The 15,212-nt window shown below is 45.2% G+C and overlaps 1 protein-coding gene across 6 annotated transcripts in view; it reads left to right on the top strand.

Moving 5' to 3' along the window:
* Positions 1-15,212, top strand: part of SMG7 (SMG7 nonsense mediated mRNA decay factor) — a 57,359-nt gene that overhangs the window by 24,107 nt on the left and 18,040 nt on the right. For 5 of the 6 annotated variants that reach the window (XM_066597454.1, XM_066597451.1, XM_066597452.1 and 2 more), the window contains exons 2-9: positions 6,368-6,399; positions 8,816-8,933; positions 10,014-10,146; positions 10,239-10,410; positions 11,271-11,342; positions 13,454-13,604; positions 13,685-13,820; positions 15,018-15,180. In XM_066597454.1, the coding sequence (XP_066453551.1) occupies positions 6,368-6,399; positions 8,816-8,933; positions 10,014-10,146; positions 10,239-10,410; positions 11,271-11,342; positions 13,454-13,604; positions 13,685-13,820; positions 15,018-15,180 (977 nt within the window). The remainder of the gene's footprint in view (positions 1-6,367; positions 6,400-8,815; positions 8,934-10,013; positions 10,147-10,238; positions 10,411-11,270; positions 11,343-13,453; positions 13,605-13,684; positions 13,821-15,017; positions 15,181-15,212) is intronic. The other variant, XM_066597453.1, reaches the window with a different exon arrangement.

Below are 15,212 nucleotides of genomic sequence, written 5' to 3' on the forward strand. Positions count from 1 at the left end.
CCGTCTGCAAGGCCTCATTCATACAGGGGTTTGATGCCGCGTTGCAAACGCTGTAAAATGCCTCCATTGATTTCAATGGAGCTTCTTAGACTAGTGGTTAAAAGCGGCATTTGTAACGCCACGATTTTCGGCACCTTTTAACGCACCTCATCAACCATTGCAGTGATGGGGTGCGTTAAAAAACCGCTGGCGACTGCTTTTGAAAACGCTGTAAAATGTGGCATTTTTCCGGGCGCCAGTGTGAGGCCATCTGCACAGTGAACAGGACGGATTCCGCATGCGGTAGATCACAGCGAAATCTGACCATATGCCTGTCCGGCGTCCGCGCGTACCTGAGGGTGAAGTCACACGAACGTTGTCCTCGTCTGCGGGGGGGGGGGGGGAGGATGGAAGAGCCCGGAGCAGGAACTGAGCTCCCGCCCCCCTCTCTGCCTCCTCTCCGCCCCTCTGCACTATTTGCAATGGGAAGAGGTGGGGTGGGGGTGGGGCTAAGTTCTGCAAATTAGCCCCACCCCCCCATCCCACCTCTCCCCATTGCAAATAGTGCAGAGGGGCGGAGAGGAGGCAGAGAGGGGGGCGGGAGCTCAGTTCCTGCTCCTGGCTCTTCCATCCCCCCCCCCCCCCTGCACACGAGGACAACGTATATCGGCTTGGCGTGAAAACCGAGCCGATATACGTTCGTGTGACTTCACCCTGAGAGTGGCCTATAGGCTAACTGTCTACGGGCATTGCTAAATACCGCCGTGGGAGCCACCGCTATTTTTTGCGACGAACACATCATAGTGATATGCCACGATTTTTAATACATGAGCGGCAAATCAACACGATTTTCCGCTCATGTACATTGGGCTGCACTTTCCATAGTTATACTATGAAAAGTGTTCATTGCGTTATCGTCGTTGGTAACGCAGTGAAATATCACCCGTGGGCACCCGGCCTGACTCATTTTTAAGCTGACTGACATCACCAAGATTGTGCTCAGCAATACTGAATGGTTGAGTGGCTGATTGACAGGCTTCTCCCCTCATTGCTCCTCTTTTATGTCCTTCACAACTCCACAGTATACAGCACCACTTCTTATGTGCCTCCTGAAGATGCCCTTCCGCACGATATTAGCCTGTAAATCCAGGTAGTTTCCCCCTTTGGCGAATCGCTTCCATCTGTCCTTTAGGGTGGTACACTATATATCGCAGACCGTGCGTTTACACGTATCTACGCACAGTAATGGCTGCTCCACGTAGTCTGTCAGGGCTGTTAGTAATTCCAGCAGTCACTTATAGACTGTAATAAGGGTTAAGGAGGTTATATTGTCTTCCGTGTACCCGGCTGCCTCCTCGCCGTCTCTGGCATTCGCGCCGCAGACCTGCCTGTCTTGCATTGAGGTAGTAATTAAACTGACAAACCAGTTTTGTTGATGCCGGCGCTTCTATCGCCTGATCTGCTCGGCACGGTGGAGCGCAGATGAAGTATGGCCGCTTGCTGGGACCCGGCGCTTCTCTCTGCAGCTCCTTCCAGTCATCTCCTTTCTTGAAGTGAGCAGATAATTGATGCTGAAGGTTCACTAGGCCACAAGATGCCTTCTTGGTGCCTCAGATTTTGCATTGAAGTGCGCGACTTTGAATTTATTTTTAGATGCCGCTTGTATCTGTCAAAGCATCAACTCCGCCGTCGCTGTCTGTCTGACTGTAAGATGCCCCAAGTTAGTGCAGTTTATTGGCAGGGGACAAAGACTAGTCTTATCTGCTATACCTGGAATTCATGGACCCCATTAACCCTTAGTGATGGCCAATACACCTTTTTACGGACATGACTAATGGGCTGCACATGGGGAGAAAAAATAGTGACGACTGACAGACAGGCTCCTGCTCTAACTGCAAGGAGAGACCTCCGATTCTGTTAATTTAACCCTTTGCAATCCAATTTTTGATTCAGGGTTTCCTAGGGGGCTTTCTCTTTCTGCCATTATACAATGGCGCCATCTGCTGGCTAGAGCCAGTACTGCGGTATGGGACATGTTGGAGAGGCCCCCGACAACAAAGCGGCCAGTAATATATAGTAAGAATACCCTGCCGGACGTCTTCCGACATCGGAGCTGTACAGGCTTCAATCAGAATGTCTTCAGACAGTGGATTGGAAAGGGTTAAGACCTTACATGCCACAGTCAATAACTGCAGCATGTGAGCCGACGACATGGGGAGGTGGCTCCTTCTGTCACCCATCAGCACCCCACAATTTGATCGGAAGGCACCAAAGTCGTCTCATGGTAGACGAAAAACCAACAACGCTATCTGCTCATCTGAGTACATATGCAAATTTTCTATTCTTTCAATGTGTGCAGAATCCCTCAGATCGTCCGTGCAGGGGATGATCGCAGATTCCGCAATTCAAATCTGGTTGTGGGACCAGCCTAACTCGGCAGACCGGCCTAACCATGCCACCGGCGGACTCGAATTAGGTTGTGGTCATTGGCATAGTAGACCGCACTACATAAGTAATGCAGTGGGCGATCGTATCTTTGAGGGACTAAAAAAATTGCGTGTTTTTAAAAAAGGAAAGTTTAAAAAAAAAAAAAGTTAAATACCCATTTTTCCTCACAAAAAACCCTTTTAAATGCGTAAATTAAAAAAAAAATCTACACATAAAAGATATTGCCGCATTCATAACGACACAAACGATAACCTATTGTATTTCTTGTGTAGTTAACGCTGTAAAAATACTTTTTTTTAAAGTCCTGCCAGAATTGCTATTTTTTGCTTCCGATGGTTAACCCCCAAAAAAGCAATAAAAAGTCACTCAAGTCCCCTATATCCCAGTGTGGTACCAATAAAAACTACAACTCTTCCTGTAAGAAAATGGACGTCACCGAGCTCCGCTGCCGGAAAACTAACATGGTCATGGGATCTGGTACGCGGCGATGCAGGTTCAGGTTTTCTTTTAAAACATGTTATTGTGCAAAAGTAGTATAAAATAAAGAAAAATCTGTTTTTTAAAGTGCTTTTAGACGGAGCTACCGTAGTATCGTTCAAAGGCAAAGGGTATCCTTCAACCTAAAAGTGAGCCAACAGCCGATGATGAGCGTTCACTTTTTGTTCGTCCATTTAAACCGATTTTTCGTTTAAGCATCGCTCACTGTCGGGGCAGCCTTCAGAATGGTTCAGTCGTTCACATTCACTGTGACTGAGCCAGACTAAAAGAGCGCTGGTTAAAGCGAACAGTAAGTGAAAGGGGCAACAAGAAATCCTCTCTTCTAAAGAGACCCTTAGGCCGCCTGCACACGAGCGTTCCGGATTCCGCTAGCGGATTTTCACGCGCGTATGGTACCTAAATGTGCTTGCGGATAGGTGCGGATGCGTGAAAAATCACGCGCGGATATACGCGGATGTGTTGCGGAAAAAAACGCGCAGAAAAACCAGCAGACACCCCTTATTGTAAACCCAACCCCTAGAGAACTGCCCATTCCTTGGAAAACAGCTTTAAAACCAACACCCAGACTCCGTTTTGTCCCTCTTGCTTGTGCGAGCACCGTTAAATTATTCTGGCAACATGCTTTCACCCGGTGAGCAGATGTCTTTGTGGGCATGGTTGATCCATGTAACTTTTTTCGGGCGCTTCTCCAGCGTGACTTTATTTCAGTCACTGCAAAAAAATTCACAAGAGGAATTCATTACTACAGATTTTGCATTCTTACATCCTGCATTGACAAGAAATACTACCTATCTCCCTCTACAAATTTGCCTGTGAAGCTCTGTGCTGTGTGTTGGGACGCCTCCTACCACGCCTACTTCCTGTAGCCATAGCAACCAGTGACTCCATCCGCAGCTGCACTGCGGATGTACTGCGTGAAAAAACGCACCCATTCACTTGTATTGAAGGCTTCACGCGCAGAATCCGACCCAAATTAGAACAGGTCGCAGATTTTTTCACGCGCGTGAAAAAACGCGATACAAATCCGTCCGTCTGGGGACAACTACGGATCCTCATAGGAGTATATTGGCTGCGGTCTGGGGCAGATAGGGTGCCTGCACACGAACGGAATTTCCAGTGCGTTATTTTAGGCACATTATCTGCCCCAGACCGCAGCCAATATACTCCTATGAGGATCCGCAGTTGTCCCCAGACGGACGGATTTGTATCGCGTTTTTTCACGCGCGTGAAAAAATCTGCGACCTGTTCTAATTTGGCTCGGATTCTGCGCGTGAAGCCTCCAATACAAGTGAATGGGTGCGTTTTTTCACGCAGTACATCCGCAGTGCAGCTGCGGATGGAGTCACTGGTTGCTATGACTACAGGAAGTAGGCATGGTAGGAGGCGTCCCAACACACAGCACAGAGCTTCACAGGCAAATTTGTAGAGGGAGATAGGTAGTATTTCTTGCCAATGCAGGATGTAAGAACGCAAAATCTGTAGTAATGAATTCCTCTTGTGAATTTTTTTGCAGTGACTGAAATAAAGTCACGCTGGAGAAGCGCCCGAAAAAAGTTACATGGATCAACCATGCCCACAAAGACATCTGCTCACCGGGTGAAAGCATGTTGCCAGAATAATTTAACGGTGCTCGCACAAGCAAGAGGGACAAAACGGAGTCTGGGTGTTGGTTTTTAAGCTGTTTTCCAGGGAATGGGCAGTTCTCTAGGGGTTGGGTTCACAATAAGGGGTGTCTGCTGGTTTTTCTGCGCGTTTTTTTCCGCAACACATCCGCGTATATCCGCGCGTGATTTTTCACGCATCCGCACCTATCCGCAAGCACATTTAGGTACCATACGCGCGTGAAAATCCGCTAGCGGAATCCGGAACGCTCGTGTGCAGGCGGCCATAATGTGCCTAAAATAACGCGCTGGAAATTCCGTTCGTGTGCAGACACCCTAACTTAGTGGAATAGTAATCCTGCTGATCCAGATGAGAAAGTTATGATGTTTTACCAAATGGGGACTACTGTTAAAACAAAAACGCAAAAAACGATAACGTAATTTTTTTTTTCTATTTAACCCACCCCAGCCCAAAACATAAATTAATAAGTTCTCCAACTCATTATATGTTCCCTCAGAGTGGTCTCTAATAAAGTAGCCATTCAGTGCATATTGGTGATCCTCCTTGACGGATGTGGGAATCTAAATAATTAATCGGCCCGTGTAAAAGGGCCCTTTACGTGCCGGGTACGTTGGATTTGGTGCTATTTTTAGTAGGAAGATCCTTTATTGTGAAGGTAACGATGCAACGACCTTTTTAAAGACTCCATTCCCCACGCAGGCGGCAACGAGGACAAATAGAGCCTTCCACAAAGTAGATCTATTGAAAGCGGCACAAGACTGTCGGGCCCAGGAGCGCCCAACAGCCAACCCATATGTTACCGCCCAACTATCCCTCCTGTGCTTGACAAGAGCGATAGCCTGTCCAGTGAATGTAGTCGGAGTGCCGGGTATCATTCTGGCCTACCCGCCAGGAGTTGCTCTAACATGGACTGGCTTCTGTTTACTCGGCCGGAAAGTTGTTTAGTTCTTAGTTTTGCTGAAAACCGAGCGACTTTGAAAAGTTAGCGATTTCTCACTTAGTCCTCTGTCGGTGGCTCCATGTATACGGGGTGACAATTTGGGCAGACATCAAACTACTCTTGTGCAGCCGCCCTTACACTTATCACATGATCTATGGGAAATACTCTATTGTAATCCAAGGCATCTTTGGTAATTGGTACAATTTAGTTACGTTGCAACAAGATGTCGAAGACCTGGTGGGTCCAGATATGGAAGCCAAGGTCGCCAGGTCAGTAAGAAGACCTCCGTCGCATTAATTTCTCCGTAGATCATCACATTAGTACTGGTTATTACAGCAGATATGGGTAACATGTGTTGCCCTACATACAGATTGTGATAGTGTATGGGTGAATACCAGGTGGTTTGTCTCCTACAAGGAGGACTGTAGTATTTGTTTGCTCTTTAAATGTCACCTCTGCTTTCGCCTGCCTGTGTTGCTTCACCCAACTTATTTCTGGGTCGTTGATGACTTTTCTTTCTTCGCAATATTGTTTATATCACATTTTTATGCACATTGGGTGATAAGTTACCAAATACTGCGAAAAAAAGTGTTGCCTGTAATGAGCAACGAAATTTCAGCTCCCTTCTTTCTGAGGTCCTTTGGAAAATCTATTCAGCAGTCCTGATTGCTGCGGGCAGCAGCGCCGCTTACTTTGGCCTCAGTTTCCATACATTTCCGTTATTGATGGGATGAAACCTATTAACAGATGTTTTGGCGGGAAAAAAATGACAGTTTATTGCTATAAAGATTTCTTGAGTACGAATGCGATTGTCTGCGGCGCGTTGGCTGAAGCGCTGATTTGTCCTGTGTTACTGACGCTTCTCTTCTCTCCGTACAGGCAGGCAGAAGACCTGAAAGCAGATATGACAGGTGAGCATGTTCTATCGGCACTCTTCCCATCACTGGTACCTCTGATGGAGTACACCGCCCAGTTAAGTCTCTTACCACTTGTGTGGATGAGGATAAACGCAAGTAAGACTGGCTCACACAACCATGTGGGTATAGCATATTCCAAGTTCCCGTAGGCGGCCATGTTGCTACTCTCACGCATTTGATCAAAAAGTGCACGCAAGGAAAATTGCAGCATGTTCTATCTTGGCACATATTTACACCCTAAGATAGTGGCAATGGGCAGTACGCAGCAGGTACACCAAATTATGGCCGTCTGAGCCTGGCCTAAGGCCTTTCACGTAGCTGTGTTTTTAGATCAGCATTTGTAAGATCCAGTACACAGAAGATGCACAAATCTTTCCATGATACTTTTATTTTTTTATCTTTGTAGGACCCATTCATGTTTTACCTTGCAAATATTGATGCAAAATACTGGCTAGATCTATATGGTTCAAGTCAGTTTCCTAGCTGCAGTACCAAGGGAAGCCTGTAGGAGCACTCCATTAATGGAATACAGGCTATTGTATAAATACTATGCCCTCCCCCCCCCCCATTTTAAGTTCATTATTAGCAAGCTTTTGGAGTGTGGGAGGAAGAATATACGAACTCCATGCAGATGTTGTCCCAAGGTGAATTTGACACTTGGTCCTCAACACTGCAAGGCAACAGTGCTAACCACTGAGCCACCGCGCTTTTAGCTTCTAAGCCTTGGATTGTGTACTAATGTGATTTGGGGCACAAACCTTTACAGTTTTCTAGAAAAGTCCCTCGGAGCTGCCGCACTCTCGTCATTCATCCACTCTCTTTCAGTGGGCAGTGACTGCGCCCGAGCGCTCTGCCAGTACTCGCACTTTCCGTTAGTCAGAAAACCTCAGGTTTGGTAAATAGAATTACAATTTCCTAGTTATCACATTGGCTATCGTAATAACATAGTTTTAGGGAAAAAGGAATGGGTACGACAGGGGGTGCTGTGTATATTCGGGGTGCCCCACGTATAGATTGTTAATTCTTGCTAATAAGGAAGATGGAAAAATACCTCTACAGCGCCATCTATTGAATGGCAACATTCCTTAAAATCAAAGGGACTTCTAACAAGTCCTCAATGATTGGGAATATTAAACAAAGCCAGAACCCATGCTGTTTCGGGGTGTTTGCCCCTCATTAGTGTACAGTAGGTCTTTGGCTTAGTCTGTGAGGGGCCTGTGATGTGGGTCAGAAGCGGTGTCACGTCTCCTTAAGAAGAGCACCCAAGAAGTGCATGGAGATACCTAGGGGGTGAGTGGATCAGGGGATGGCATCATCTCTCCCCAAGGAGAGCACCCAGAAGCGCTGTGGGGACACCTAAAAGATGAGTGAGGAGACTTATAAGGCAATGCTCCTCTGGGACATTTATGCAAATAAATATGGAGAGACTATACCTTCCCCTGATCCACTCACCCCCTAGGTGTCTCCCATACATTCTTGGGTGCTCTCCTTAAGAAGACACAGCACCTCTTCTGACCCACACAGACTAAACCAGAAGCCTGCTGCACACTGATGAGGGACAAGCACCCCGTAATAGTCTGCCTGTGTATGGTTTCTGGCTTTGTTTCCTGTTCCCAATCATTGAGGACTTGTTATAAGGTCACTTTGAATTGAAGGAATGCTGCCATCCAATAGATGGCGCTGTAGAGGTATTTTTACATCTTCCTTATTAGCAAAAAAAACCCAAACCCTTCATGGTAAGTACACCCTTTTTGTGAACCCTACCGTTTAACGTATCTGGACATAATAAAATCTTGCTCCCCTCCCCCACCCGACCCAAAAAAAAGTGCAATTGCGGTTTTTTTCCTTTTCACCCACCTACAAATTTTTTTTGCAGTATATTATTTAGTATATTAAATGATAAAATTGAAGAAGACAACTTGTCCCCAAAAGGAACAAGCTCTTATTCTACAGCTAAGTCGGCAGAAAAATAAGCGTTATGTTTTTTTGACGGTGGACGGGGAAACGAAAAATGTCCCTGTCCTCCTAGGGGTTAAAGAGAGCGAGTCTAATAAGAATGATATACAAGGAAGTTGTCGGCTCAGTAACTTCCTGGTGTAACCATGGAAGTAGATTCAAACTAGATTTTCGTGTTCTTGCACTGTTGATTTGTGGTTCTGGCTGACATTTTCCACCAGTGGAGTGACGTATTCGGCTTTTCTACAGATGATCTTGCGCCATAATATTGCACCACCACCCGCTGTGCGTTATACTTTGTGTATACAAGGCGTTAATGGAATTTTCTGTGTTACCATTGGCTGCCAGGGACGGGCATGGTTTGCCCAGATGCAGTGCTGTGCGTCTTCATCCTTGGGCTAACATGAAGAACTGTAAGTCTCTTGGCTGTAAATATGTGACTTCTTGATTTCAGAATCCAAGCCTGGCACAGCGGAGGTGTGGACGTCACGTCAAGCTCTACAGGACTTGTACCAGAAGATGCTTGTGACCGATCTGGAGTATGCACTGGACAAGAAGGTGGAGCAAGACCTGTGAGTTCTTGATTGGTTAGACAAGCTTGTGCTCCTCCACTTTCACCTGGGAAGAGACCGTCATTTGCTTTGGTTCCTAGCATACATTAAAGGGAATGCGTCATCACAACATGACCTATTATAGAAATCACATTTTTGTGTTAAACACATTGTTTTTTTAAGTAATCTTTGACTTTTTTTTTTCAATTTTTTTTTTTTTTTTAATTTCAGCCATATCTTATATTAAAAAAAAAAATCCTAAAATTCTGCCTTTGTCACACTGACCACAGAGCTCAATGTTAGGCTGATACTTCCTGATCTGTAGGGAGAATTTTGCAGCCATCATCTCACTAACCTCACAGGCCGGATTACACTGGGAGCTAACACCTATATGTAGAAGACACAGGATCCACCATTCACAATAGGCGATCAGCTGTGACTATATACTCCTCTCCCTGCACAATGACCCCTGCATAGGTCCAAGCATGTCTAGAACAGTCTCCCATACAAGTTAATGGATCGTCTCCTGTCCATTATGTCAATGGCCCATGAAGCTGCTGTAAATGCTGTTAAATGTAGCTCAGGATAGATGGCCGCCCCCCCACAGTCATGTAGAGCAGAATTAAGAATTGCACAATTGGGAAATAAAAACAGATTGGAAAAATAAAACGGTTTTCTCCATCTGGTTTTAATTAATCAGAAAGCAAAAGTATAGTAATACATATCATCGAAAACTTTTTTTTGTAATTGTCAAAATAACGAATGCTCAAGTTACATATCTTAAACCTGAATGCCTCCCTCTATCCCTGAGACCTCCTTCTGCTCAGACTTTATGGTGAGAACCTAAGCGTAAAAGCAGAGGTAGGTCATAGGTGTATACTTCAGGTATTCCTGGCCATCTCATCAGTTACAGACCACAAACCAACCTGCTATAGTCCGACCCGCATGCTTTACACCTCTTGCTAACGTACATCCGGTGGGTTGCAGAAAAGTAATGGACAGATGGAAGTCTTTTCTATGCACGGTTACATGATTGCGCTGGAAAATCAGTGTCAGTCATGTGCAAAAATGTTACCCAACTGATCTGTTTTGTCCATTTAGCTGGAATCATGCCTTCAAGAACCAGATTACAACACTGCAGGGTCAGGCTAAAAACCGGGCAAACCCAAACCGCAGTGAGGTACAGGCCAACTTGTCATTATTCCTGGAGGCAGCTAGTGGATTCTACACACAGGTGAGGCGGCGGGATTGAAGACTCGCTTGATTATGTAGATGTATATACTTATATTTCCATTTGTGTATGACTTTTTTCCTTCCTTCCAAAAGCTTTTGCAGGAGTTATGCACTGTGTTTAATGTGGATTTGCCGTGCCGTGTGAAGTCCTCGCAGCTGGGGATTATCAGCAATAAGCAGATGCACTGTGGGACCATGGTGAAGCCGCAGTCCAGCTCCTGCTCCTATATCTGCCAGCACTGCTTGGTTCATCTTGGAGATATTGGTGAGACTTCCAGTATGCTTTTGGTTTTAGGCTAGTGTGTTGTCCGTTCGCTATACATAATGCCCTATGATTACACCAATCGCTGCAGCGGGTTTTTCTTGTTTTGTTTTTTTAATCACTTTTAGACTATTTCTTAAACTGTGGTGTAAATTATATGGCAGCTCATGAGAAAATAAGATCCACTATCTGAAGACCGTAAATAAATGTTTCCACTAGGGCTTGTAACTGGTTCCCTTCTTCCCATCTTGTGTTTTGGCTTAACATATGCAGTTCTTGTGGGGTCAGCACATGCAGTTTTTGATGCAGTTTTCTGAACCAAACGCAGGAGTGGATATAAAAGACTTTACTTTAGGGCTTATTCAGACGTCCGTATATCGGCCACGTATTCACGCAGGCCGATATACGGCGTCCCTCTCTGCAGGGGGAGGAGGCTGGAAGAGCTGGGAGCAGTGCTCTAAGCTCCCGCCAACTCTCTGCCCCCTCCCCGCCTCTCTGCACTATTTGCAATGAGCGAAGACAGGACGGGGGCAGGGCTAATTCCCCAGACCTTAGCCCTGCCCTGTCCCGCCCCTCACTGTAAATAGTGTAGAGGGGCGGGGAGGGGGTGGAGAGTTGGCGGAGAGGGGGCGGGAGCTCAGAGCACTGCTCCCGGCTCTTTCAGCCTCCTCCCCCTGCAGAGAGAGCCGCCGTATATCGGCCAGCGTGAATACACGGCTGATATACGGTCATCTGAATAAGCCCTTATACTGTTCCTTTTTATGGGATAGACTTCTGGCTTTGACACAAAAAAAAAACTGAACCAAGAACGCTAAGATTCCAGCCTAAAAGATCTATCTATAATTTAATCTCTCTTTTTACAGCTCGCTATAGAAATCAGACAAGCCAAGCTGAATCCTATTACAGACATGCTGCTCAACTTGTCCCTTCCAATGGTGAGTAGTGACTTCTATATTTATTTATTTATTTATTTATTTATTTTTAATCCCTAGCCTTGAAACTTCAGGAAAACTTCAAAATGTTCTTTTCTCCACTCTGAAAAGAAATCTTAAGATATTAAAGGGGTTGTCCAGTTGTAAACTATTGATGGGTTATCCTCAGGATAGGTCATCAATAGTAAAACAGCAGTGTGTGCTGTTTTCTGACCCGTGCGCGCACATTTCTGCAGACAGCCTAGTTTCCATGGTATTTTGGTATTGCAAGACAAATTCCCCTTAAAGCAAATGTGAGCTTGGCCTGCAATACCAAGACTGGCCACTGCAGTGGGAATAGAGCTGTCTACCTTCTGCAGAAATAGTCTCAGTGCACGTGGGTACCGACCTAGAGAACAGCTGGTTGGTGTGGGTCCCAATTGATGAACCCTCGCTGCTCTATTACTGGTGACCTGTCCTAAGGGATAGGTCACCAGTAGTTTACAATTTGACAACCCCTTTAGGTCTCTCTATAATTCTAACCTTTACTTTTACACGCTTATGGGCTTATTCAAACGTCAGTATTTTGTAAGCCAAAACCCGGAGTGGTGACTCTAGCTCTCACAATGGTTGTCACAGTCTTCTCCATCCCCACAATATCATCTACAATTAATCCAGTCACACAATGATGCCATAAACCTCGCCCAGATCCAGTAATCTCCCACTTCCTGTCAAGTTGCCAGTTCAATAATACGCCATTGTTTCATATAGCGCTGATGTTCCTGTGGTTCAGGGCAATAGATGCCTTTGCACTGAATTTTTTTTTCCTTGTTTATTTGCTTCCTAAATGAAAGGGGTTTTCCTTGCTTTTATTTTAATTTGATGACTTATCCTCAGGATAGGACATCATCATTAAAAGATCTGTGGGGGTCCGACAACTGGCATCTCTGCCAATCAGCTGTTTCTTGGAGCTACTGCACAGCTCCGTACATTGTGCAGTGGCCTGGCATGGTATTGAACACGCTCGCTCCCATTAAAGTAAATTGGACTCAACATGCAAGACCATTCTGGGACCCTGCTAGTTAGCGTGCAGCAGCTTCGGAAAACAAATGATTGATGACCTATCCTGCAGCGCCAATCAAAAAACTGGAAAATCCTCCTCTCACAGTAGCTTTGTGTTTGATACCCAAAGGTAGGTGGGGGAGCTTTTACACAGATTGTGGAACTGAAAGCAACCATGCAAGTCTGTAGAGAGAAGATCACACAGAGGTGCATTGTATCAGAATATCAGATGCATTGTATCAAAATGTAGATAAGGCAGTATTTAAATGTTTATTAGCTACTTTTAGCCAGCCATAAAGAAAAAACCCTAAGGCAGCGGTGTCCACCAATTCCCAGCATTGCATTTTCCACACTCCTTCAATCTGGCCACAATCTGCATCTCCTGATCTTATATTTACCCAACCCGCTAGGCGCACTTATCTTTATGTTGTAGGCATTGTAGGTGTCTCCAGTCTGCTGTGGGCAAAGTGGCATAATTCTTATTGGATTGATCTTTATTAGCTGCTTTACTAGGACTTTTGTGTGTTTGCATGATTACAACATATATAGAGAGCTCTATACAAGCTGTAATCATGCGAACACATGAGGCCAGGTAAAGCAGCTAATAAAGATCAATCCAACAAGAATTATGCCGCTTTGCCCACAGCAAACTGAAGACCCCTGAAAACCCTACAACATAAAAATAAGTGCTCCTAGCGGGTTAGGTAAATAGAAGATCAGGAGATGCAGAGATTTTGTGCACACTGACTGCAGATCTGAGAGCTGTGTGTCGGGGAGCTGAGCCTGTGAAAATGGCCTCTCCCGCTCAACTATTAAGATGTCCAAACGTCCCAGTTACTACAGAAGCTGAGTGCCTAATGACAAGCGGTGGATTGCAGAGACGCCGCACTTCAGTCTTGATTTACAAGTGGTAAAACCAAAAACATTAATGAAAGTATACTGCAAGATTAATGAGACTCACGGACTATTATATGAACTTAGTGTCTGTAAGCTTACTGTCTCTTTGAAAAGTATTTCCTAGCCGAATCTACACACATTTAAATGTAGTCTCTTGAAATGTTTTTCTCTTCTAGGTCAGCCATATAATCAGCTGGCTATCCTCGCCTCTTCAAAGGGGGATCATTTGACCACTATTTTTTACTACTGTCGCAGCATCGCTGTTAAATTTCCGTTCCCAGCAGCCTCCACAAACTTGCAGAAGGCTCTTTCCAAAGCACTGGAAAGGTAGGGGTTAACTCGCTGACAACTCAATGGCTTTTTTTTCCTTTTGTGTTCATCTCATTTTCTTTTTTTCTTTTTTTCAGTCGCGAGGAGGTGAAAAAACGATGGAGCGTCTCCGATTTTATCAAGTCCTTCATTAAGTTCCATGGACACGTTTATTTAGCAAAAAATTTGGAGCGGCTGAGCCATTTACGAGAGCAACTGGAGGAGCAGTTCAAGGTGAGTCGCATTTTAAAAGGCTCCGTCATTGAAAGCAACCGAGCAGCCAGGTTTCCAGGGCAACATATATCTGAGAAAGTTCTCTTTGTGACAACTGCAGGAATCGGCCATGCACGCTGTTACCACGTTCTTACACTGTGAACCGCACCGCACATTTCACCCAAATTCTATAAAGTGATAATTAGAGATGAGCGAGCACATTAGTTTAAGGCTGATGCTCAATCGACCATCGGTCTTGTCGAGTAACTGACTGACTACTCATCCGGGGGGATCTCTCTCACTCCCCCCCTTCCCCCGCATGGTGGTCGGACAAGTAATCAGTTACTTGACATGACCGATGCTCGATTGAGCATCAGCCTTAAACTATTGTGCTCGCTCATCTCTAGTGATAATGTGACGAAATGAATGTTATACAAGATATACATAAGGGAATAAACCCTTCTACTAATATCTATATTTTCTGAGGTACATATATGCTAATTACTATAAGACCCAGGTTGACAAGTTGCAGAGTTCACACCATGCCTTTACGGATTTTAGCAGATCCTGTCCTTCATATTTAGCAGGCATTTTGTGGATTTCGCCCGTTTCACAGCAGGTCTGCTTTTTTTCCAGTCCAGAAACCTCGCTCTTGTTCATGTATCTGGCATTGCCAGATGTTATATAGGTTAGTGGGAAAAGATTTAGTATTAATTGTATTTTCTTTTCATTAAGTTCTCTACTAATTCTGACCTTCGATGTCCTACCAGTGATTGACAGCAATCTGTGTATTTCTGTGCTTACAGAAATGGCTTTCAGTCATTGATTGAATCTCTAAGTCCAGAATTAGCAGAGATCTAAAGGGGTATTCTCATCTCGGTAACTTATCGACTACAGGATAGGCAATACATTTACGAATGGTGGGGATCAGCCTACAAGGACCCCCACTGATCCAAAATTTCGACAGCCGTGGTCAAGCTACTGACTTCAGTGGGACTGCCGCCAATGGCACATTGCAAGCGCTCGGCAGTCCCATTGAAGTGAATGGCACATAGCTGTCAAAATTCAGTGATGCGTCAGGGCAGATCTCTCTGGATTGGTGGGGTTCCCAGCAGTCGGACTCCCACCAATCGTCAAATTATCCTCTATTGGACCTTTTCCCACTAAACTATACATCATACTGCCTTTTAATACATTCTCCATTTTCTTCCTTTGTAGAGTATGATATTTCAAAAAGCCTTCAATTCCCAGCAGTTGGTTCACATCACAGTGATCAACCTGTTTCAGCTGCACCACCTGCGCAATTTTGGCTCCGAGACCGAACAACAGAGCTTTAGCCAAGACGAGGACCTGTGCTGGTCTCAGCTGCTGGCTCTCTTCAGTAAGTGTCATTCTCCTCCACCCCCAAATTAA

The sequence above is a fragment of the Eleutherodactylus coqui genome, chromosome 3 (genome assembly GCF_035609145.1).
Source record: "Eleutherodactylus coqui strain aEleCoq1 chromosome 3, aEleCoq1.hap1, whole genome shotgun sequence".
NCBI lineage: Eukaryota > Metazoa > Chordata > Amphibia > Anura > Eleutherodactylidae > Eleutherodactylus > Eleutherodactylus coqui.